Source organism: Hemitrygon akajei, chromosome 18 (assembly GCF_048418815.1).
Source record: "Hemitrygon akajei chromosome 18, sHemAka1.3, whole genome shotgun sequence".
NCBI classification, from domain to species: Eukaryota; Metazoa; Chordata; class Chondrichthyes; order Myliobatiformes; family Dasyatidae; genus Hemitrygon; species Hemitrygon akajei.
In genome coordinates this window covers 24231440-24254383 of record NC_133141.1, presented here as the reverse complement: position 1 = coordinate 24254383, position 22944 = coordinate 24231440, and the positions used below count along the sequence as shown (strand labels likewise).

At 44.6% G+C, this 22944-nt stretch overlaps 1 protein-coding gene across 10 annotated transcripts in view; it reads right to left on the bottom strand.

The window, feature by feature from the left end:
- The window catches only part of dgkaa (diacylglycerol kinase, alpha a), a 144901-nt gene that overhangs the window by 63901 nt on the left and 58056 nt on the right, over window positions 1-22944 (bottom strand). For 4 of the 10 annotated variants that reach the window (XM_073071113.1, XM_073071112.1, XM_073071115.1 and 1 more), the window contains 2 exons: window positions 21896-21985; window positions 497-601 (listed from right to left, as the gene is read on the bottom strand). In XM_073071113.1, the coding sequence (XP_072927214.1) occupies window positions 497-563 (67 nt within the window). In that variant the 5' untranslated portion in view covers window positions 564-601; window positions 21896-21985. The other 6 variants (XM_073071118.1, XM_073071120.1, XM_073071121.1 and 3 more) reach the window with 5 other exon arrangements.

The window sequence follows — 22944 nt, the reverse complement described above, 5'->3', positions numbered from 1 at the left end:
ACAAATGCACATTCAGCTTACATGCACTCATACACATATGCAAAAATACATTCACAGACACGAATACAAGCACACACACACATGCAGACACACTGACCTACAAATGCACTCAGGCATTAACGCACCCATACAGACACTCTCACCTCTCTGTACTGAGGACCTGACCGCACCACCACTTAGTTGCAGCTCCCGGGCTGAGCACCAGCTGCTGGAAGTACCGGGTGTAACGGTGCCCTTCGGTACCCGCGCACCACGGGACTCTGCCTCTAACTTGACTGGAGTTGGGGGAGGTGTTGCAGGGGAAGGATGAGGTTGACCGGGCTTGGGGCAAGTAGGGGACAGGCTCGTCCCGACGCGCTGAGACGCCAAGGTGGGGTGGGCGTCCCCCTCATTCTCCCCTACCCTCCTCCTCCTCCTCCCTCCGGCAGCATGCTGCGCCCACATCGACCCATTGCGACGCACGGGCCGTTTTCACTGGATCCCGGGTCCTACTCACACTCAATGTACTGGTGAAGCTGAGCGAACTCATCGGGACTCAGGGTGGTCCACGCTTTCCCGTCCATCGGCGCTTCCTCAGGGGACTGGCTCCAGCAGGGAACACCTACAGGAGGGTGAGGAGAGAGAGGGAGAGGTCAGATGACAGTTTCTACACCAGCGTCCCAGCCTCTAACCCACCGTCAGCAGCGCTACTCGCGGCTGCCAGGTCACTTGGTGAGAGGAGGTGGGTAGGGCGGTCTGCCTCCTCACCTAGCACACCGACAACACTGCCACCCTCACAGCCCCTGTAATTTACCGGCTGCCCATGAGCCTCCTCTGCCTTGAAGCACAGACCTGAGTGGCGGTGGGGTAGTGCAAATAGCTCCCGGGCCTTGCCAACGCGACAAGTTAAGTTTGACGGATTCATAGGGGATAGGATTCCCTTCCGACGGCCGACCCACGCAGTGGGAAACGGCTGTCACTTCAGGAGCAGAAAAGGCCGGAAGCTCTTGCATTGCGTGACATTGCATCCAAAGCAAAGAGGGTGGGGTGGGGTGGGGACAGGAGCGGGGTAGACTGTGAGATCTTCTCCCACACCCCTCCCCAGTGGGAATCCAGTTTCTACTAAATTCCTCAACGGGCTTATCTAATTCCCAACTTCTGCTTTTGGAACATCCCGTATATGGATGCACCTGGTTCTGAGCATCCAGCCATGTGGACGCTATGGCCAAAGAAAGCCCACCAGCACCTCACTTCCTAGGAAAGCTAAGGAGATTCAGCACCACAGAGAGCATCTTATCTGGATGCATTACAGCGTTTGTCCTGCCTGAAACTGCAAACGTAGTCCATTGTGCAAACCAGCCTTCCCTACATTGACAATGTCTACACTTCCAGCTGCCTCAGAAAAGCAGCCAACATAATCAAGGACCCCTCCCATACCGGGACATTCTCTCTCCCCCCCTCACTGAGATACAAAAGCTTAAGAACAAGTACCACCAGGCTCAAAGACAGCTCCTATCCCACAGATAACAGACTCCTAAACACAAGATGAACTCTTGGTTTCCTAATCTATCTCGTAACCTTGCACCTTCTTGCCTACCTGCACTTTCTTTGTAACTGTTACACTTCATTGTGCATCTCGGTTTTCTTTTTACTGCCTTGATACACTTATGTACGGAATGATCTGTCTGGAAGGCACTCAAACAAAAGCTTTTTACTGTATCTCGGTACATGTGAAAATGATAAATCAATTACCAACTGACAATACTCATCAAACCCCTTTGGAACGACCCCAGTTCCTTTTTAACAAAAATACGTTTACTACAAATCACATTCTACACACAATACTACAATAGATACAATAACAGTGACTAACACAATTATTAACACGAACTAAATTAAAATATTTCCATCCCTGTCACGGATGGCATTTAACTCTTGCGGTGCCTAACGGTCCCGGAACACCTCCATGACACCCGTGAAGGCTGCGTGCTCTCTCTTCACGGTTACCCGGGCACGGACATACTCCGGAACATCGCCAGGCAGTCCGCCCTGCCGCTACCAATTCGGTGGGGGGGGGGGGGGGAGCCCTGGCTGTACTTCATGGGTGGAGTGGCACAGTTCTTCGGTCTACAGTCCAGCTACGCTGAGGCTTAGACCATTCACGGGGAGTGGGGAGTTCGATCCCACCATGGTAATCCCCGAATTCAGATTCAGTTGAGGAAATAATTTGAAATTAAAGCCCGTCCGTGCAGCAGCAAGCAGGAAACTGGCGGGTTGTTTTGAAAACCTATTGAACTGACCAATGCCCTTCAGGGAAAGAAAACATCCCTCCTTTTCCGAGCTGGCCCATACCGCAGTTGTGCTCGCGGTCATCGGAAAAGAGAATCAGGCCGCGTTGTGATGCGCACTCTGGCCAAAGAGTCTAGTCTTGAAGTCAGACCTTAAAGAGCAGAAAAGCCGCCTTAAGGGACATCTGAATGAACGTGGTTGAGGGATTGGATAGTACCACCTGCAAAGGTCTCAATGCAACTCAGTTCTTTAAACTTACATTCCGCACCGTAATAAAAAACGCGGTCGGGATTGGGAAGTTCGAGCAGACTGGTTTCTAAACGCACCGTGTTCAGACATAAAGGTGGAAACCATCAAAGAGCAGCTCACAATTAACAAAAGCCAGCAAGTGACTGGACTGCGGACAGACACCAGCTCTGGGGAACGTCTGCAGCCGCGGCAGGCAGCACTCTCTCACAGACCGGCTAATCGTTTAACTAACTGCTTACTGTCCGGGTTCACCCGCGAGGTCCCGCAGCAGCTTTCCTTTTACCCATATGCACAGTCCCTGCACGCACGCCCCGCGAAACCCAGCGTTGCTCGCGTCGCTTCCTTTCCCTCGGGTGGTCGGGCTGAAGATGTGACCTCGCGGCCGTGACCGCGCACCACGCTCCTGCCGAAGCGCTCTCCCTACCGATGGGCAGCAGAAGCCAGGGAGCTACCCCCTCCCGCCACCTCCTCACCATCAACCCCGCACCCTTACCCCTAGCACTATGTGTCTGGATCCGGGTCTTGTTTCACACTGCAGTGCAGCATCTACAATTCAGCTCGAGCAGGAGGAGTCACTGCACAGTTCAAAGAAATCCAGGCGAGCAACCTTCTGCAGATCGAGCACTGCCTAACTGCTTGTTTGCAGTAGAGTGCAGAGAGCTTAGCTTGTGAATCAGGTCAGAGAAAAACCAAAGCCCCAACCTTACTCGTTCGGTTGCGACCACAAGAAGGAAGGGCACCGGCAGGTTAAATAATCAGCGGAGCCCAGGGGAGGGCGTGGAGGTAAGGAAAGGGGAGGGCGCACAGAGATACGATGCTCTGTGCAATAAAAGCGAGCATTGCCAGTGGAAAAATAGATTCAGACAACACTTAGAGCATTGCTTCCTCTTACTGCAGGTTTATGTACAACCTGGCACCAGGAAAATAAAAAAACGACGGTGACTCACACCTCCAACCTACAGACTTCCTGTTTGCGATATTGTCACAGGGGTTGCAACTTGCACTCTCTGCAGCAGGTATTCCAGTCGCGCAGACCGTCAGGTCGGGCTGCTCGACAGCGCACGGGCTTGAGGGCTCAGGTGGCTCGGGACGCCAACGCCCGAGCGCCGTGTCGGCTGGGCATTCCGCTTTCTGTGACAATTGGACGTCTCATAACCCATGTGGGGAGTCGATGCACTTCGCCAGCGGTTGTCCCATTAAAGGCGCGCCAAGGAAGCCGGGCTTTTTCGCGCTCACCTGGCTGTTTATGGGGTTCTCACGCTGACCTGGTTCACGCCATCTACCAAACATTACCTCAGTGAAAGCAGATGCCATGCCAAAACCCCTTCAAATCTCCCAGCTTTGCACACAGACTACCCGTAAGGCCCAACACTTAACGCTGACCATTGGAGCGCGTAAGATTCCCAAAAGACTGGTAGGAACTCAGACCCTGAGCTGACGGTCCTGCAAACTACAGGGAATGCTCTTGGATTTGAATAAAGTATTCTTTCAATAACGAGTTATTGCTCTTGAATTTTAAAAAAATCAATAACAAGCTGCTGTGCGCACTTTATGAATTGTGGCTGACTCCACCAGCCTGTCTATCTCAAGTTCTGGCTCTCTCTCATCGTCACCTGCCTCTCCCATTCCTTTACTCCCGAAGCTCCAAATCCTTTCAGAGCGTATTCATTGAATTCTCACTGTATTTCTCCAATACTTTGACTCGCTTCAGACTTTCTATCAGTGTTCACACGTGTGCGTATTAAGAATACACATGTCTATGTTACATGTTTATCTGTTATCACATCCTCTAACAAATCCTGACTCTGAACCCATCTTCTCACTAATACTTCCCTTCAATTACCTTGACCCAATATAAGGTGTACTTCCTTATATAACCAATCTCCTGTATCAGCAGAAAAAATCAAGTTATAACATAATAAATTTCTTCTCTGTCTGTAGTTTCTCTCTGCCCGAATCTCTCGGAGAGCTTTACTCTCTTTTTCTCTCTCTCCCTCTCTTTATTCCCCTCACTCCACTCTCTTCTCCTCGCTGCCTGGCGATCACTGGTAACCCACATGAAATACACTTCACGACCTCAGGGCACCCCAGGGTGCCTTACACCCAGGGAAGAACAGTCAGTGCTACAAACGTGCAGATGAATTTGCGTGACAAGCTCCCACAAAAGGCAGCGCGATGGTGGCGCCTAAACTTGCTTACTGCTGCCGTCGACGGTGCACCTTAAGGCCCCCTGCCACATTATGTACAATAAGGTGAGAGACTTGACCTCACAATCTACCTTGTCATGCACTGCACATTCTCTGCAGTTGTAACACTTTGTTCTTGCTTTTCTCTTGTATTACCTCGATGTACCAGTGCAATGAAATGATTGGGCTAAATTGTATGCAAAACACACTTATCATGGTACCTGTGGCAATAATAAACCAATTATTAATTATCATCTCTCTCAATCTTGATGTACTTATGTATGGAAAGATCTGTCTGGATGGCACACAAACCGAAGATTTTCAGTTCATCTTCGTACATGTGACAATAATAAGCCACTAACAAATTACTTCCAGTAACAATGTCACTGAGTTTGACTGCTTTCAATCTGCCACTTCCCTCCTTTCCCCTCACCTACTTCCCTCGCTCCAGGAAGTCTGACTTGGAGGGGGAGAGAAAAGGAGGGAAGGAACATCTTCTAATTTCTCTCCTTATGTCTGCTTCAAGTCAAATTCATAGTCAAGTTTATTGTCACAAGTACATGTGTGCATAGGTACAATGAAAAACTTACTTGCAGCAGCATTACAGGTGTTTTGTACTTCATTTTTCAGTAATATGTAAATATATTATTTGATTAAGCATTCTTTGTTGCTTACATAGTTCATTACGGGTTATATGTAAGAGGATGTGAATGGCATATATCATTACAAATTGTAAGTGTGCACCTCACTAAAGTAAAATGAAGTGAGTGTGTACATTATCCTAGCTGCCCCTGTTTACTTTTCAATTAGAACTGAGCACTGGCTTAGCTGTTTCAGTCATTCCACAAAGTGAGCTTGAACAGTATTTCAAAGACACTGAGCTGAAGCCTGCAGATATCCAACTAAGAACCTATACTGGAGAAAAGTTAACCCCTGTGGGAATGACATTTGTAACAGTGAAATACAACAACCAATAAGCCACACTGGGCTTGTATGTAGTAAAAACAGTAGGGCCAGCACTGTGGGGCTGTGATTGGCTGAGACAACTACAATATGATTGGAGATCCATCCACCATTTGCATGCCACATCCCCGCAAAAGAGTCAACTGAAAGCAAATTAAGAAAAATAATGGATGATGCCACAGCAACGTTCAAGGATGGCATTGGAAAACTCAAACATATCAAGGGTAAATTAGTGCTAAATGAAAATGCCACACCAAAGTTTTTATACCATCCGTGATAAAGTAGCCAGTGAGCTAGATTGCATGGAGGCTGAAGAAATTATATCCAAGGTTGAATGGAGCCCATGGGCAATGCCAGTGATCCCAGTAACTAAGAAGAATGGGTCTTTCAGGATCTGTGGTGATTTTAGGGTCACCATCAACCCATACTAAAAGTAGATCAATACCCTCTGCCCAGGGTAGATGATATCTTTGCAAATCTTTCTGGAGGGAAACACTTCAGTAGAGTGGATTTAGCTGAGGCCTACCTACAGATGGAGATGGAAGAAGAGTCCAAAGTGTTTCTCACCATAAACACTGGCAAATGACTTTATCACTATAATAGGCTTATTTTTGGAGCAACATCTACACCAGCAGAAAGCTGTGGACCAGGTGTTGCAAGACTGCCCAGGCATTCAGTTTTAGTTGGATGACATCATCGTTACTGGTGAGGATGCCAAGGAACATCTCCAAAATCTCAAAACAGTGTAAAGAAGTTTAGAAAATTATGGGCTTAGAGCACAATGCAACAAGTTTGAATTTTTCAAACCAAGCATCACGTACTGTGGCCACACCATTGGCACACAAGAACTACACAAGTGTGCTGAGAAAATTCAAGCAGTGCTGGATGCCTCAAGGCCAAAGGACATGTCACAATTGTGATCCTTTTTAGGATTTGTCAATGACTATAACAGGTTCCTGCCAAACCTGGCTACTGTGCTCCATCCCTTGGAACTCATTACTACAGATCAGGAAGAAATGGCAATGGACTAATCAGTGTCAGGTGGCTTTCCAAAAGACAAAGGAAACAGTGACATCAGACACTGTATTCACACATTATGATCCACATTGTCCAGTGAAGTTTGCCTGCAATACCTCACCTTATGGTATAGGAGCAGTCATGTCACATGTTATGAGTGAAAGAAGTGAATACCCCATAGCCTCCAGTAAACACCCTCACACACTGTTGATGTGTTGAGAAACCTCTTCTTAAGGACTGGTGTTCCAGAACACAGTCAGTGAGAATGGACCACAGTTTGTTGTGGAACAGTTTCAGTCATTCCTGGAAATGATTGGAATAAGACATATTACAGCTACGTCATACCAACCTGCTACAAATGGCTTGGTGGAAAGGTTTGTTCAGAGTCCAAAGAACACACTGTGGTCAACGTCAGCAGAACACACCACACTGACACTGAATCAGAAGCTCCCCAATTTCTTCTTTGCGTGTCGCAATGCAGTACACACCACAACCGACAACTCACCTGCTATACTATCACTGGGTCGTCCCTTGTGCCCACACTTGGATCTCCTCAAACACAACGTCAGAAGGAGTGTGCAGGACACACATCTGAGACAAACTGAGGGATCCTCCAACAAGGGGGTTTGATGTTTCACTCCTGGACAAACAGTCCTGTGAGGAACTACAGAGGTGATCAAAAGTGGATACTTGGAAAGATTAAGGACAGAACTGAAGATGACACATTGATCAGTTGAGGAGAGCAGAGTCAATTGTTTGAGAGGAAAGGTGGCTAGAGCTGTCAGTCCCAGAGTCAACCACCATGGAGGAGAGCCCAGAACCTGATATTGTAACACAGCACAATTCTCATTTGTCAAGCAGAGAAATCCTTTTGTCAGGAAAGACATTATCCCACAAAAGTAAGAAATCCTCCACATTGAGTAAGTCTTCAGGCCCAAATGAGACAATTTAAAATTGACTATGTTTTTATAGTAGTTGTATTATATAGTATACTGTATATATCTGTATAGAAGTTAAAACCTATGTACATGTAACTCATATATAAACTGAGCTAGTGATCAGGGTCGTGCTGTTTGGTTTAAGATCTGAATGGTTGTAGTTAAGTTGCTGTTCTTCAACCTGGTGGTGTGGGTCTTCAGGCTTCTGTACCTCCTGCTTGCTGCAAGAGATAGCATGATTCAGATTGTGCCTTGTCCACCAGACCCACGCAACTCCAGTTTCCACCCATCTGCTGCCCTTGCTCCTGTGTCAGCTGACATCGTGAATTATTCTCTCTCCTCAAGTCCCAACTCTTTCCCCCATCAACCTCTTCTCAAACAACCCATTCTTGTGATCTTCCTTTTCTCTTCCAAAGTCTGTGATTGTCTTATCGGTCATGTCACCTAACTCACCACTGAGTCCTGAGGCACCCACTCATTAGAGTTTACCTTTATCCCTAGACAAGGAGCTGTCCAATAAATGGTGGGATACTGAACAGTATGGAGGAACAGAGGGATCCTGGAGCATAGATCCCTGATGGCAACAGGTCAAGTACACAAGCTGATTAAAAGCACACAGGGGATGCCTACCCTTATCGGTAGAGCCATAGAATTTAAGAGAAGGGAGGTGTTACTGGAACAGTATGAAAGGACATAGGACATGGAACAGTATAGTACAGGAACAGCCTTTATGCCTCACGATGTTGTACTGAACCATCTAAGTTCATGAGTAAATGCCTAACTGTACTGTAGTGTTCTATGTTCTATTAGGCACATGGATAATGGAAAAATGGAGGCTATGTTGGAGTCGAGGGTTAGATTGATCATAGAGTAGGTTAAACAGTTGCCATGTCTTGGGCTGAAGGGCCTGCACTGTGCTCTTGTGTTCTATGTTCTATTAAACAAATCCATTCTGCCTACACAATGTCCATGCCCCTCCATTATCTGCCTATTTATCTGCCTTTCTAGGACCCCCTTAATATCTGCTTCCACCACCACCCCTGGAAGCACGATCCAGGCACTCAAAACTCCGTGCGAATAAACTTGCCCTCGATATTCAGCATTCTGAGGGGACTGCCTGCTCCACTCCTCCATCTGTACTGGCCACTCACTTTATCATAACTCTTTCCCACAAACCGCAGGAGATACAGCACTTGTCATCCTACTTTTTCCCTTCCCATCATCCAGTAACCCAAACGCTTCTTCCAGGTGAAGCAGAGATTCACTTGTATCTCTTCTTGTGCTGTACTGATCTGTTTTCCATTCAGCGCTCACAATAAGCTTCCATTTGTCCATCTCTTTAATTCTCCACCACTCTTTGTCTTTGTGTTTCAAGGATGCTCAGTGTAAGCCCAAGGATTGGCACCTCACCCTCTGACCAGAGAGGTTGAAACCCTCAACATTGATTTCCACAATTTCAAATAAGAGCCTTTCCTGCCTTTTATCTCACATTACCAGAACTTCTATTTCTTTCTTTCTTTTGAGATGCAGTGTGGTAACAGGGCCTTCTGGTCCAATAAGCCTGTGCTGCCCAGGTACATCCATATGATTAATTAACCTACTAACTCTATGCCTTTGGAATGTGGGAGGAAACCGGAGCGTCCAAAGGAACCCCATGCAAACACGGGGAGAACGTACAAACTCCTTGTAGATATTGGTGGAATTGAACCCGGGTCACTGGTGCTGTAATAGCGTTATGCTAACCACTACATAACCGTGTCACCCCGAAGTTACCTGCCACCCCCTAAGCTACTGTGTCACCCCTCTTCTGTTTCTCCTCTTCTGCTCTATCAAATCATTCAGCTTCTCTGTGTTCAGTTCAGGTCACCACATTATAGGAAGGATATGGAAGTGTTAGAGAGGGTGCAGAGGAGATTTACCTGGATGCTGTCTGGATTAAACAGCAGGCCTTATGAGGAAAGGCTGAGCAAGCTAGGGCTTTTCTCTCTGGAATAAAGAATGTGAGAGGTGACTTGATGGAGGTGTACAAGTCAATAAGAGGCACAGGTAGAGTGGGTAACCAGCAGCACCTTTTTCTCGGGGTGGAAATGGCTAATATGAAAGGGCATAATTTTAAGGTAATTGGAAGAAAGTTAAGGGGGGGATGTTGGAGGTAAGTTCTTTACACAGGATGTGTTTGGTGCATGGAACCCGCTGCCTGTCAGGAAATGTAGAGGAGGCTTGATGCAAAAGCAGAGAGGTGGCAGAGGCCATTCAGCGGGAACGATAACTTTAATAATAACCTGCAAAATAACGAGCCATGAGGGGCCACAAAACAAGAGAGAACAAACACCACAGACAACAAGGCAGCTGAAGGCTAGGAGCAACTGGTTAGGGCTAACTGGTTCAATGAGTGAACAAGGACGGTGGATGAGAGCTGGGTTTAAATAGGTTGTAGGTGATGAGTTGGAAATGAGAGGCAGGTGACTCCTGTCAGCTGGACAGTGACTGGGAGGTGCCTGCCTATGCAGGCTATGCTCTGCTAGGGGTGGTGGTAGAGGCCATTTAAGAGACTCTTAGATAGCCACATGGATGATAGAAAATGGAGGGCTATGTGGGAGGGAAGGGTGAGATTGGTTCTAGAGTAGGGTAATCCTATTTACGTGTCCCTCAGGCCACCTTTTGTTGCTCACAAGCCTTTACCATTCACTCTCAGCCAGGGCCGCCACCACTTGCATTACTCACGCTCTCGCTTCCTTACATCTCAATCTCATGATGTACCTTTCTTTTTGATCTCTCTACCCTCCTCTCACCCCTTCACCCTATTTTCCTTGCAAATTTAAATTTGTTTTCCCTCCAACTATTCCCAGTTCTGCTGCCAAACCAGTTTGGTTGCCAAACCAAACTATTAATGGTCCCTCTCTCCTCAGATTCTGCCTGGCCTGCTGAGTATTCCAAGCATTTTCTGTTTTTGTTTCAGATTTCCAGCATCTGTAAAATTTTGCTTTTGTATGTAACACAGGCAGGAGTACCTTTTGTAGTTCTGCTCACCAGATTACAGGCAGGTTGTGTCTACACTTGAGAAGGTTCCAAGATCAAGGTGTTGAGGTCTGAGGAGAGGGACAGGGCAGATCAGCTTGTTGCTCTGCTCTGCACTGAACTAAGGGTTTATGGACAGACTCTTTCTGTGAACCTCAGTTCAAAATGCTACTTGCTTGCATTGTTTGCATGATTTGCTTTTTTCTCTCTGACAGTCTCCTATTTTTAATTGGTTCATTTGGGTTTCTTTGTTTGTGGCTGCCCGTTAGGAGTTGAATCTCAAGGTTGTATAATATATACGTACTTTGATAATAAATGTACTTTGAACTTTGAGATTTACAAGTACACCGCTGGTGTTGGAGAACAGCAATTATGAGGGTTGTTTCCTCCAGGGCAGATGCTGCCTGGTCTATTGAGTATTTACCGCATGTTATCTTTTAATCTCAGATTTCCAATATTTCGATCTTCATTTACTGACAAGGCATACAGGCAGTGCTGCCAGAGTGCAGTAGTTATATTCCTAAGAAACCTCATGTTTTGGAAAGTCCCATTATAACCGAACAGGCTCACAGTCTAGCTTGTTATGGCCCTTGCACCTTATTGTCTATCTGTTCTGCACTTTTTCTGTAACTGTAACACTTTATCAGAATTTTGTATTTGCTTGTTCCTTGTACTAGCTCAGTGCACTGATGTGGTGAAATTATCTGTATGGATGGCAATTTTTTTCACTGTACCTCAGTATGTGTGAAATAATACATCAATTTAGTTACTAGGCTTCAGTTTTCCAAAGCATAGTTTTAAAAAGATTTTTTCTGATCACGCTATAAACAAATGTGGTCTGCATAATGCAAATATTGTTGCCTAATGCATCAATCAACTTATAACCAATTTGCATTAGGGAGACGTTTATTATAACAGAACTGATGAATGTCTGGGGCAGGCTGCCAGGGATGGTAGTGGAGGCAGATGTGATAGTGACATTCAACAGGTAATTAGATAGTAGACATATGAATATGTAGCAAATGGAGACACATTATAACAGAACTACCCGTACAGCTGAATTATACTATATAAAGTAAAGAAGGGCACTCACAAATTGGATTGAAGCCATTGCTTAAGCTATCAATAATCAAAGAATACAGATGTAAAGCAGCTGGTAGAAGGACTTCAGGGGAATTGAGAAGAATCTTTCTCATCCAGCTTGAGCTTGCAACCTGCAGTAGGGAGGCAGAAACCCACCCAGCACTTTATGTCTTGGAGCATTGTGTGCATTACAGGAAGGATGTGAAGCCATGGATCATGTGCAGGCAGAAGGGATTTAATTCAGCACCATGTTCAACATAGACATGGTAAGCTGAAGGGCCTGTATCTGTGCTATACTATTCTATATCCTATGTTTAAGGATACTTACAGATCTAACTGAAATGCCCTATCCTGCCAAGCTCTCATTCCAGATCTACCGAGTGGGATGAGGCTCGGTGACCCTTACTCAGCCCGCTGTGCCACAAGTGTCCAGGGTTCCACAAACCTCTCTGCCTCCCTCCGTAAAAGCCATAGATTGGGATTGCCTCCCCGCACGGTGCTGCGTTGAAGGTGACGTGTGGCTGGGAAAATGCCCATGTGGTTGTTCACATCCACCTGGTGAGGCTGACTAGCTCTGGGGCAAAGCTGGCACTCTCCCAGCGCTGCCAACCTGGATCAGATGCCTGGAACTCTAAACAAAAGCTGCACATGCTGGAAATCTGAAATAAAAACATTCAGTAGGTCAGACATTGCACTATCTGAATTTAACTGCCCCTTAACTGACATATTGTTTTAATCCTCCCTAGCTTACAAAGGTCTGACATGCAAGCTATACTGTACGATTGAAAGAATGTTTGAAAGACTAGTGGGGAGAGTGGAGTAGAGGGATCTTCTAGAACGTCAGCAAAACAAAAGCCTTCAGAAAGGGGGAAGCGGTGCAAATGCTGCTGTCTACATCACTGGTGCTGAGGTTGAGAGGTTTGAGAGCTTCAGGCTCCTAGGTGTGAACGTCATCCTATCACAACAAGGTGCACCCTCACAGTCTACTTTGTTATGACCTTACACCTTATCATTTACCTACACTGCAGTTTTTCTGTAACAGTTATTCTGCATTCTGATAATGTTTTACCTGGTACTATCTCAAAGCACTGTGTAACGATTTGATCTGTATGAACAGTATGCATGACAAGCTTTTCACTGGATCTTGGTACGTGTGACATAATAAATCAATTTCAAGTCCATCTCTGCCGTCTTGGTTGGTGGCCTCACTTATGACTTGTGAAGTGTCCAGGTTACAGACAGTTCACAGGGAAGGAATCCTACCGTATGTAACCTGGGGAGGACCTGTATCAGAGAGATTCCCATTGCTCTCCCCCATATCCTCTGCTACCTTGACCAACTTGCTTTCTCTCCTTCTCAGTTCTGATGAAGGGTATTTGACCTGAAACGCTGTTTCTTGATCCACAGATGCTGCCTGACCTGCTCAAATTCCCGTAGCAAGTCTCGAATCCACACCCCATTAGACATAGAGGGGAGAGCACTGCCAGACAAGCCACGTTAGATCGGGAAGAGCCGAGAGGCTTGTTTGTCCTCCTGTACTCCCATCCGTCTTCACCCTGCAGGTACTGAGCCGGGGCCCGGAGACGGGAAGTCTGAGGGAGGAGAGAGCAGTAAAGGAAGAAGCTTTGTTTCCGGTTCATTCCACCAGCAGGGTAGTAACTGTTACAGGAAGATCAATGATATGTTTAGATAGAGAAGTACAACACCCTGCAGAGGCTGACTGATAGGCTGCACAACAGTTCAACAAACTGACATCCAGGTAACACACCACGGCCCTTGCACTTTCACTGTAACTGCGACACTACACTCAGAATGAGAATGAGAATCAGCTTTATTCTGCATTCTGCTTTTTGCAGCTCAGTCCATCATGGAATTCAACCCCCACTCTATTGACTCTGTCTACGCCTCCCACTGCTTTGGGAAATCAGCAAACATGATCAAATTCCCCTCCCAGCTGCGACGCTCTCTCTTCTCCCTCTGGCCGGGCAGAAGATAAAGAGGCTTGAGAGCACCAAGCTCAAGGACTGCTTCTATGCCACCGTTAATCAGAATCTTGAGTGGACCTTTTGTACGATAAAATATGGACTCTTGCATTTTATTTGACTCCCTGCAATGCACTCCCTCTGTAACTGTAACTCTATATTTTACATTCCATTTTCCTTTTGTACTACCTCAATGTATGGAATGGTGTGCCTGGATAGTGTCCAAACCAAAGCTTTTCACTGTATCTTGCCACGTAATAGATCAACAGCAATGCCAATTCCAACCCTAAAGCAAAAGGTTCTCTTTAAGGTTGAAAATCAGAAGGAAATCTCACATCCAGATATTGCTTTTTCTTAGCTCCAATTTTGGACACGCAAAACTTTTCTTAGCCAAAGTACTGTTGAATTTTAGTTACCTTATAAGTCAGTTTGCTCACAAGAGTGTGCTGTATCAGAGGGATCCCAGAGCACATGGTCACAGATCCCTGAAGGTAGCGGGAGAGGTAGGTAAGGTGAATAAAACGCACACGAGGTTCTTGCCACACAAGAGAAAAGGCACCCTCAAAGGCAAACAGATAACAGCCAGAGATGATCTCTTTTATTGTCACTGGTTGAGAGTTCCGTGGACTAGACAATAGACTCATTTGTGTTTCTTCAAGATAGCATTGGCAAAGGCAGTCTCTAATGTATCATCAATCAGAGTGTGCAGCACTTCCTTACCTAAGAGATACAGTATGTGTTCAGAACATTACAGAAGGCTTCAAAGTTCAAAACAAAAATTTTGGCAGTTGACCTTTGATGGGCAAAGAAAAAAACAAGTAGAAAAGTTGCACCAAAGAAGAAGCCTTTATATGGGTAAACTTTCATCCCATGATGGAAACACACACACACTGAGACACATACACATTTTCACACAGACACAGACATACCGTATACATAGACAGAAACACACACATACACAACCTCACACACACAGGTACAGACAGATACTCACACACACAAACACAGACACACACGCACATGCAGTTACACATGTAAGCACATACTGTACATACATAGACAGTCACAAATACACACACAGATACACAAATACATCAACACACACTTAACGCACACACACACACATACAGATACATGCTTGTGTACATGCACACAACTCAAAGAATGACACAACACACACATCATAAGTAGAAACATACACATCACAGACACACACACACACACACAATAAGACATACAGATTCACACATACATACAGTAAGCACATGTATATGCATAGAGACACACACACACAATTATATACATCTGTGGCACTGCTTATAGTGAGTCATGGGTTCAGTGAAAGGCTGCAGAGTATGAAAGCAGACACATCTCTGATGAAAGCTTTGGAAAGAAGTCTGTTAAGTGTTCTTCTCAAAGACAGGAATGAAAGTACTTTGGTATGACTCTCACAAAATTAATCAATCGTTTTTCCATACCCACTTTAGATAGATATGCATTGAGACAAATAACAGTTATCATAAAATGAATATCTTCACATAATATGGAGCAACTTGTTGCTGTTCTGTTTAGGGTGTATGGTTTCTAAGTAGCAGCCAGAAAAAAGTGTTAGTAGAAATATTAAGAACATCTGCAAATATTACCAAATATCTCCACTGTAGCATTTTATGTCACACAAAGGATCTGCTTAAATTAATATTTAAATTGAAGACTTATTCAGAATCTCCACATAAACTTCTATCATGAGAACATAACATTAGAAATAGAAGCAGGGAGGCCATTCAGCCCCTTGAGGCTATTCATTCACATTGTAGTTGATCTATTACTAGCACTATTGCCATGCACTAACCCCTCACCCATTCAAGCCTTTAATATTAATAAGTATGCAAGATTAATTTTCTTGCACAGAGATTACTAATTTATGAGCACTGGATACAATAATAAGTTAAAAGCAACACAGCTGATGCAACCACCTGATGATGGAGAAGGGTTCGCAGAGGAAATTATGCCCCAGGGATCCTGATTGACAGCAAAACTTTTTCAGATTGACCCAGTGTTTGTTGTTTTCAAGACCCACATACTCCTGCTAGGAATGAACTTGCAGGGAAAACATCTTTAGTGAAATTTTCTCTGGAAATGCCTTTACCATTTGATCTCAACTATTTGCTGATATCTTGCAGCAGAACACAATCTGTTATCAGTAGTCTGGTATGAGAAGACCACACCATTTTTTTGTCTGCTGAACTTTTCTGTGTCTTACGGCATGCTTTTTCTTCCTCTCTTTCTTTGCTCTTGAAAAACTTAACAAAACGATTGTAAGCAACAAGTTTTATGCCTCATTGTTGACTTCAGAAGAATCTTTGGATCGCAGAAGCGTCAGAATTCAACATTACCAAGAGTGGCTCGGTGGCATCCCATTGGCTGAGCTTTCTGAGTTCTAAAGGAAGGGTTTACAACCGGTAGCGGGGTGAAATAACTCCTAGACCTCATCAGCCTACCTGCAGCAGATATATCTGTTCATGCAAAGTAACCACCACCCATCTCTTGTAGAGACAAAATCCCACCTTCACACCTACATCACCCTCCATCATGTCCTGAGCCACCACCGTCGGGGATTGATTCAGAGCATCATCATCTGCAGATTCCTGTACAAAAGCTGCACACCCATTCTGACTGAGAATATGGTGAGATTGCACCATCTCGGATCGCAAGACCCTGCAGCGGATAGTGAGGTCAGCTGAGATCAGCGGGGTCTCTCTTCCCGCCATCACGGACATTTACACTACACGCTGCATCCGCAAAGCAAACAGCATTATGAAGGACCCCACGCATCCCTCATACAAACTCTTCTCCCTCCTGCCGTCTGAGAAAAGGCACTGAAGCATTCAGGCTCTCACGACCAGACTATGTAACAGTTTCTTCCCCCAAGCTATCAGACTCCTCAATACCCAGCGCCTGGACTGACACCTTACTGCCCTATTGTCCTGTTTATTATTTATTGTAATGCCTGCACTGTTTTGTGCACTTTATGCAGTCCTGGGTAGGTCTGTAGTCTAGTGTAGTTGTTGTGTGTTTTTTTTCTCTGTGTTGTTTCTTACGTAGTTCAGTCTAGTTTTTGCACTGTGTCATGTAACACCATGGTCCTGAAAAATGTTGTCTTACTTTTACTATGTACTGTACCAGCAGCTATGGTCGAAATGACAATAAAAGTGACTTGACTTGACTTGACTTGAGATATATGTACTTCGAGAATAAATTTACTTTGAACTTTGAAATGTATCATCGCTGAGTTGAAATCCTGGAGCTCCCTCCCTAACAGCGCCATGGCACAGAAGGGCTGTAGTGGGTCAAGGAGATGCTCAGCCCTGGCTTCTCAGTTGGCAATGAATACTGGCCTTCCATTAGAAGACACATTAAACTGAGACCATATTAGTCCTATCAAATGAACAAAAAAATATTCTCCTGCGATAAATTGATAGGCAGTTCTCCCAGTTCTGGGGCAATGAGTATTTCTCAATCAAGGTCACAAAAATATTCAATTTTCTTATTTGCCTGATCAACCTTTATGGAACCTTGCTCTGTGCAAATTGGACTTCAGGTGTGGCTGCAAACACGAGATTATTGACACCGATGTATTTGCCTGAAATGCAAATGAACATGGCCACATAAACACAAAGCAGATAATGGAGCTACAATAGTTGATGGTGATGCAATATTGACTCCAGATCAGGTGGATTAGTTCAACATCCGAGCAGTCGATAGAGTGACTCATGCTTGTATCGAATTCTCCCTGAGACTGTATTTGTACAGATGCGTCTTTATGAAGCCTCACATTAACTCCAATACAGCTTTTATTTGCAGTGCGGTCACCAGTGTAATGTGTGCAAACAAAAGGGCTAAAAATTAATTTGCTTAAGATATCCTCATTCTATTTGTAAGTGTCAATTTGCATTAGTCCTTTAATCGCATGCTCTGGCCATATTTTTGATTACCCTCTCACCCCTACTCTTCTCCTCACTTGCCTATTTCCTCCCTTCCTTTTAGAGTTAAGGAACTGCAAGGTTTAAAAGACCCTGATGGGAGTTGTTTATAGACCCCCAAACGGTAGTAAGGATGTAGCCTACAAATTACAACGGGAGATAGAAAATGCATGCCAAAAAGGCATTGTTACAATAGTCATGGGGGACTTCAATATGCAGGTAGACTGGGAAAATCAGGTTTGTGCTGGATTCCAGGAGGGGGTGTTTCTAGAGTGCCTACAAGATGGATTTTTAGAGCAGCTCGTAGTTGAGCTCACTAGAGGATCAGCTATACTGGATTGTGTGTTGTGCAATGAACCAGAATTGATTAGAGAGCTTAAAGTAAAAGAACCCTTAGGAGAAAGTTATCATAATATGATTGAATTCACCCTGAAATTTGAGAAGGAGAAGGTAAGATCAGATGTATCAGTATTACAGTGGAGAAAAGGGAATTACAGAGGCATGGGAGAGGAGTTGGCCAGAATTGATCGGAAAAGAACGTTGGCAGGATGATGGCAGAGCAGCAATGGCTGGAATTTCTGGAAGCAATTTGGAAGGCACAGGATATATACATCCCAAAGAGGAAGAGATATTCTAAAGGAAAGATGACACAACTGTGGCTAACAAGAGAAGTCAAAGCTAACATAAAAGCCAAAGAGAGGACATATACTGGAGCAAAAATTAGTGGGAAGTTAGAAGATTGGAAAACTTTTAAAAACCAACAGAAGGCAACTAAAAAAGTAATTAAGAAGGTAAAGATGGCATACAAAAGTAAACTAGCCAATAATATTAAAGAGGATATCAAAGGTTTCTTTGATACATAAAGGGTAAAAGAGAGGCGAGAGTGGATATCGGACCACTGGAAAACGATGCTGGAGAGGTAGTAATGGAGGAGAGCAAAATGGTGGATGAATTGAATAAGTATTTTGCATCAGTCTTCACCATGGAAGACACTACCTGTATGGTGGAAGGTCCATGTGTCAGGGGTCATGAAGTGTGTGAAGTTACCACAACTAGAGAGAACGTTCTTGGGAAACCGAAAGGTCTGATGGTGTACACCTCAGAGTTCTGAAAGAGATGACTGAAGAGATTGTGGAGGCATTATTAATGATCTTTCAAGAATCACTAGCTATTGGAATGGTTCTGGAAGACTGGAAAATTGCAAATATCTCTCCATTTTTCAAAAATGGAGAGAGGCAGAAGAAAGGAAACTATAGGCCAGTTAATCTGGCCTCAGTGGTTGGAAAGCTGTTGGAGTTGATTATTAAGGATGAGGTCTCAGGGAACTTGGAGGCACATGATAAAATAGACCATAGTCAGCATGGTTTCCTCAAGGGAAAATCTTGCCTGACAAATCTGTTGGAATTCTTTGAAGAAACAACAAGCAGTATAGACAATGAAGAATTGGTTGATGTTGTGTACTTGGATTTTCAGAAAGCCTTTGACAAGGTGCCACACAAGAGGCTGCTTATCAAGCTATGAGCCCATGGTTTTACAGGAAAAGTAAAGGCATGGATAAAGCAGTGGCTGATTGTCAGGAGGCAAAGAATGGAAATAAAATGAGCCTTTTCTGGTTGGCTGCCAGTGGCTAGCGGTGTTCCATAAGGGTCTGTTGGAACCAATTTTTTTACATTATATGCCAATGATTTAGATGATGGAATTGACAGTTTTGTTGCAAAATTTGGAGGTGATATGAAGATAGGTGGAGAGGCAGGTAGTTTTGAGATAGTAAAGAAGCTATGGAAGGACTTAGACAAATTAGGAGAACGGGCAAAGAAGTGGCAGATGGAATACAGCATCGGGGAGTGTATGGTCATGCATTATGGTAGAAGAAATGAAAGAGTTAACCATTTTCTAAATGGAGAGAAAATACAATATACTGAGGTGCAAAGGGACTTGGGAGTCCTTGTGCAGGATTCCCTAAAGGTTAATTTGCAAGTTGAGTCTGTGGTGAGGAAGGCAAATGCAATATTTGCATTCATTTCAAGAGGATTACAATGAAAAAGCAAAGATGTAACGTTCAGACTTTATAAAGCACTGGTGAGGCCTCATTTGTAGTATTGTGAGCTGTTTCTGGGCCCCTTATTTTAGAAAGGATGTGCTGAAACTGGAGAGGATTCAAAAGAGGTTCACAAAAATGATTCCAGGATTTGAGTCATGTGAAATGTATTTGATGGCTGTGGGCCTGTATTTACTAGAATTCAGAAGAATGAGGGGTGACCTCATTAAAACCTATCGAATGGTGAAAAGCCTTGATAGAGTGGATGTGGAGAGGATATTTCCTATGGTGGAAGAGTCTGAGACCAGAGGACACAGCCTCATAATAAAGGAATGTCCTTCTAAAATGGAGATGAGGAGGAATTTCTTTAGCCAGAGAGTGGTGAATCTGTGGAATTTTTTGTCACAGGGAGCGGTGGAGGGCAAGTCTTTATGTGTATTTAAGGCAGAGGTTGATAGATTTTTGATTGGTCAGGGTATGAAGGGATGGGGAGAAGGCAGGAGATTGGGGCTGAGAGGAAAATTGGATCAGGCATGATGAAATGGTGGAGCAGGCTTGATGTGCCAAATGGCCTAACTCTGCTCCTATATCTTATGGTCTTATAGCCTCCTAGTTACCCTCCTCCTTCCCTTTTTGCCATGGTGCACTCTCATCCCTTATTAGATTCCTCCTTCTTCAGCCTTTTAGCTTTTCCACCTATCACCACCTAGCTCCTCACTTTGTCCCCCTTCCCCACCTATCCACCTGGTCTCATCTGTCACCTGTCCTGATGGAGGGTAGCAGCCCAAAACATCAAATGTCTATTCCCCTCTATAGATGCTACATATCCTGCTGGGTTGCTCCAGCATTTTGTGCGTGTTACTCCGGATTTCCAGTGCCTGCAAAATCTCTTGTGTCTCTGCACAGGATTATTTGGCTATCATCACAACGCTGCCAGGATTTTGTCCAAATTGTTTGCTTAAAATAAGCCAGCAATTACGTCTCAAAATGCACTCAGTCACCTGCAAAATGTGTTTGCTTCTCCTGGGGTTATTGAGGGCATTGTACAAATCCAAGCCCTTCTGTGCTTGCATCGGTTTGAAAAATAGCGTTTTCAAGCACGTTCTTGGCAGAACTACCCCCATTTCTGAGGTGCACACGATAGTGCAAAAGTGGTGCTGCAGGTGCACGGCTTCAGGCACCCAGTGCTGTATGTACGGAGTCTGTATGCTTCCCTTGTCTGCTCCCACAACGCTTTCCTTTCACATCCCAAAGATGTACAGGATAGCAGGTTAACTCGCAACTGTCAACTACCTCAAGTGCGCAGATGAGTGGCAGGAGAATCGGGAAAAGCTGGTGGCAGAGCAGCTTACAGGAAGATATGTGGGGTATTGGGACTGAGGGTGATGAGAGCCAGCCTAGATAGGGTGGGCCAAATGGCCTCCTTAGATGGCATGGGAAAATATAAGTACAGACATGTTAATCTCAATTACTCTAAGACTGGAAGGAACACCAATAAAATAAGAACAATACCTCTTCTCACCTGCATATCGCTTCCCCCGGGTCCCCTTCTCCTTCCCTTTCTCCTATGGTCTACTCTCCTCTCTTATCAGATTCCTTCCACTCCAGCTCTTCACCTTTCCTACTCACCTGGCTTCACCTATCACCTTGTAGCTAATACTCCTTTCCCCTAACCCCATCTTTTTATTCTGCTGTCTTCCCCCTTGCTTTCCAGTCCTGAAGAAGGGTCTTGGCCCTAAATGTTGACTGTTCATTTCCATAGATGCTGCCTGATCTGCTGAGTTCCTCCAGCATTTTGTGTGTGTTGCTTTGGATTTCCAGCATCTGCAGATATCCTCATACTTACCAATTAAATCAAGAGCATTAATTTATATAGTGTCCTTTCTCAACTGCTGGAATACCCTATAGCAGTTCACGGCAAATGAACTGTTTTTACTTTTGTGTGAATTATGCAATATAGGCAAACCCAAAAGCCACTAATCAAAATGCAAGGTCCCAGAAACAGCAATGAGGTCAGGGTTAACCAACTTGTAGTCAGTGGCAGTGATAGAGGAAGGACTATTGGCCAGGCTAATGGCCAATTAGCTATTAGGCTACTCTTCCTCTAATGATGTCACAGGATCTTTTACAAACCAGTGGGAGGACAGACAGAGGCTTTGGTTTGATGTCTTACCTGAAGGTGACACCTCAAAGGGTTCAGCTCTCCCTCCGAATACAGTGTCAGCTTGGATGACACAATCACACTCTACACTCTGCCTTGAACCTGTGCGATACCACAACAAAACCATTCAAAGATCAGCACCAGCTTTATTATGGTAATATCAATCCTAAGGACCAAAGTACAATGATAAAAGGCATTTCATTCAAGTAGGGCATATTAAATTCCCACTTACTCATAGTCATGGAGCACTGCAGTGCAGAAACTGGGCATTTGGCCCATCTAATCCATACCAAACTATTCTTCTGAATAGTCCCACTGATCTGCACCTGGACCACAGTCCTTCATACCCACCCCATCCATGTTTTTATCCAAATTTTTCTTTAATGCTGAAATTGAACCCATAGTCACCACTTCCGCTAGCAGCTCGTTCCACACTTAAATCACCCTCTGAGTGAAGAAGTTCCACCTGTTTTCCCTTTAAAGAGTTCACCTTTCACCCTTAAACTATGACCTCTAGTTCTAATCTCACCTAACCTCAGTGGAAAAGGCCCGCTTGCATTTACCCTATCCATACTGCTCATAATTTTGTGTTCCTTGATCGAATCTCCCCTCATTCTCCTATGCTCCAGGGAATAGAGTATTAACCAATTCAAACTTTCCCTATAGCTCAAGTCCCAGCAACATCTTTGTAAATTTTCTCATGTTCCCGTTTACTTTTTCTCTGTCAAATCTTAACATCTAGCTGAATATTACTTTTCTTCCTACCTTCAAACGAAGGCAGGGTATCTGATAAACAAGATAAGAGACCACAATATTACAGGAAAAATACTAGCATGGATAGAAAATTGGCTAACTGGCATGAGGCAAAGAGTGGGAATAAAGGGGGCCTTTTCTGGTGGGCTGCCACTAACTAGTGGTGTTTGGCAGGAGTTGGAATTGGGACCCCTTCTTTTCATGTCATATGTCAATGATTTGGATGATGGAATTGATGGCTTTGTGGCCAGGTGGAGGGGTAGGTAGTGCTGAGGAAACAGGGAGTCTGCAAGAAACACTTAGATTAG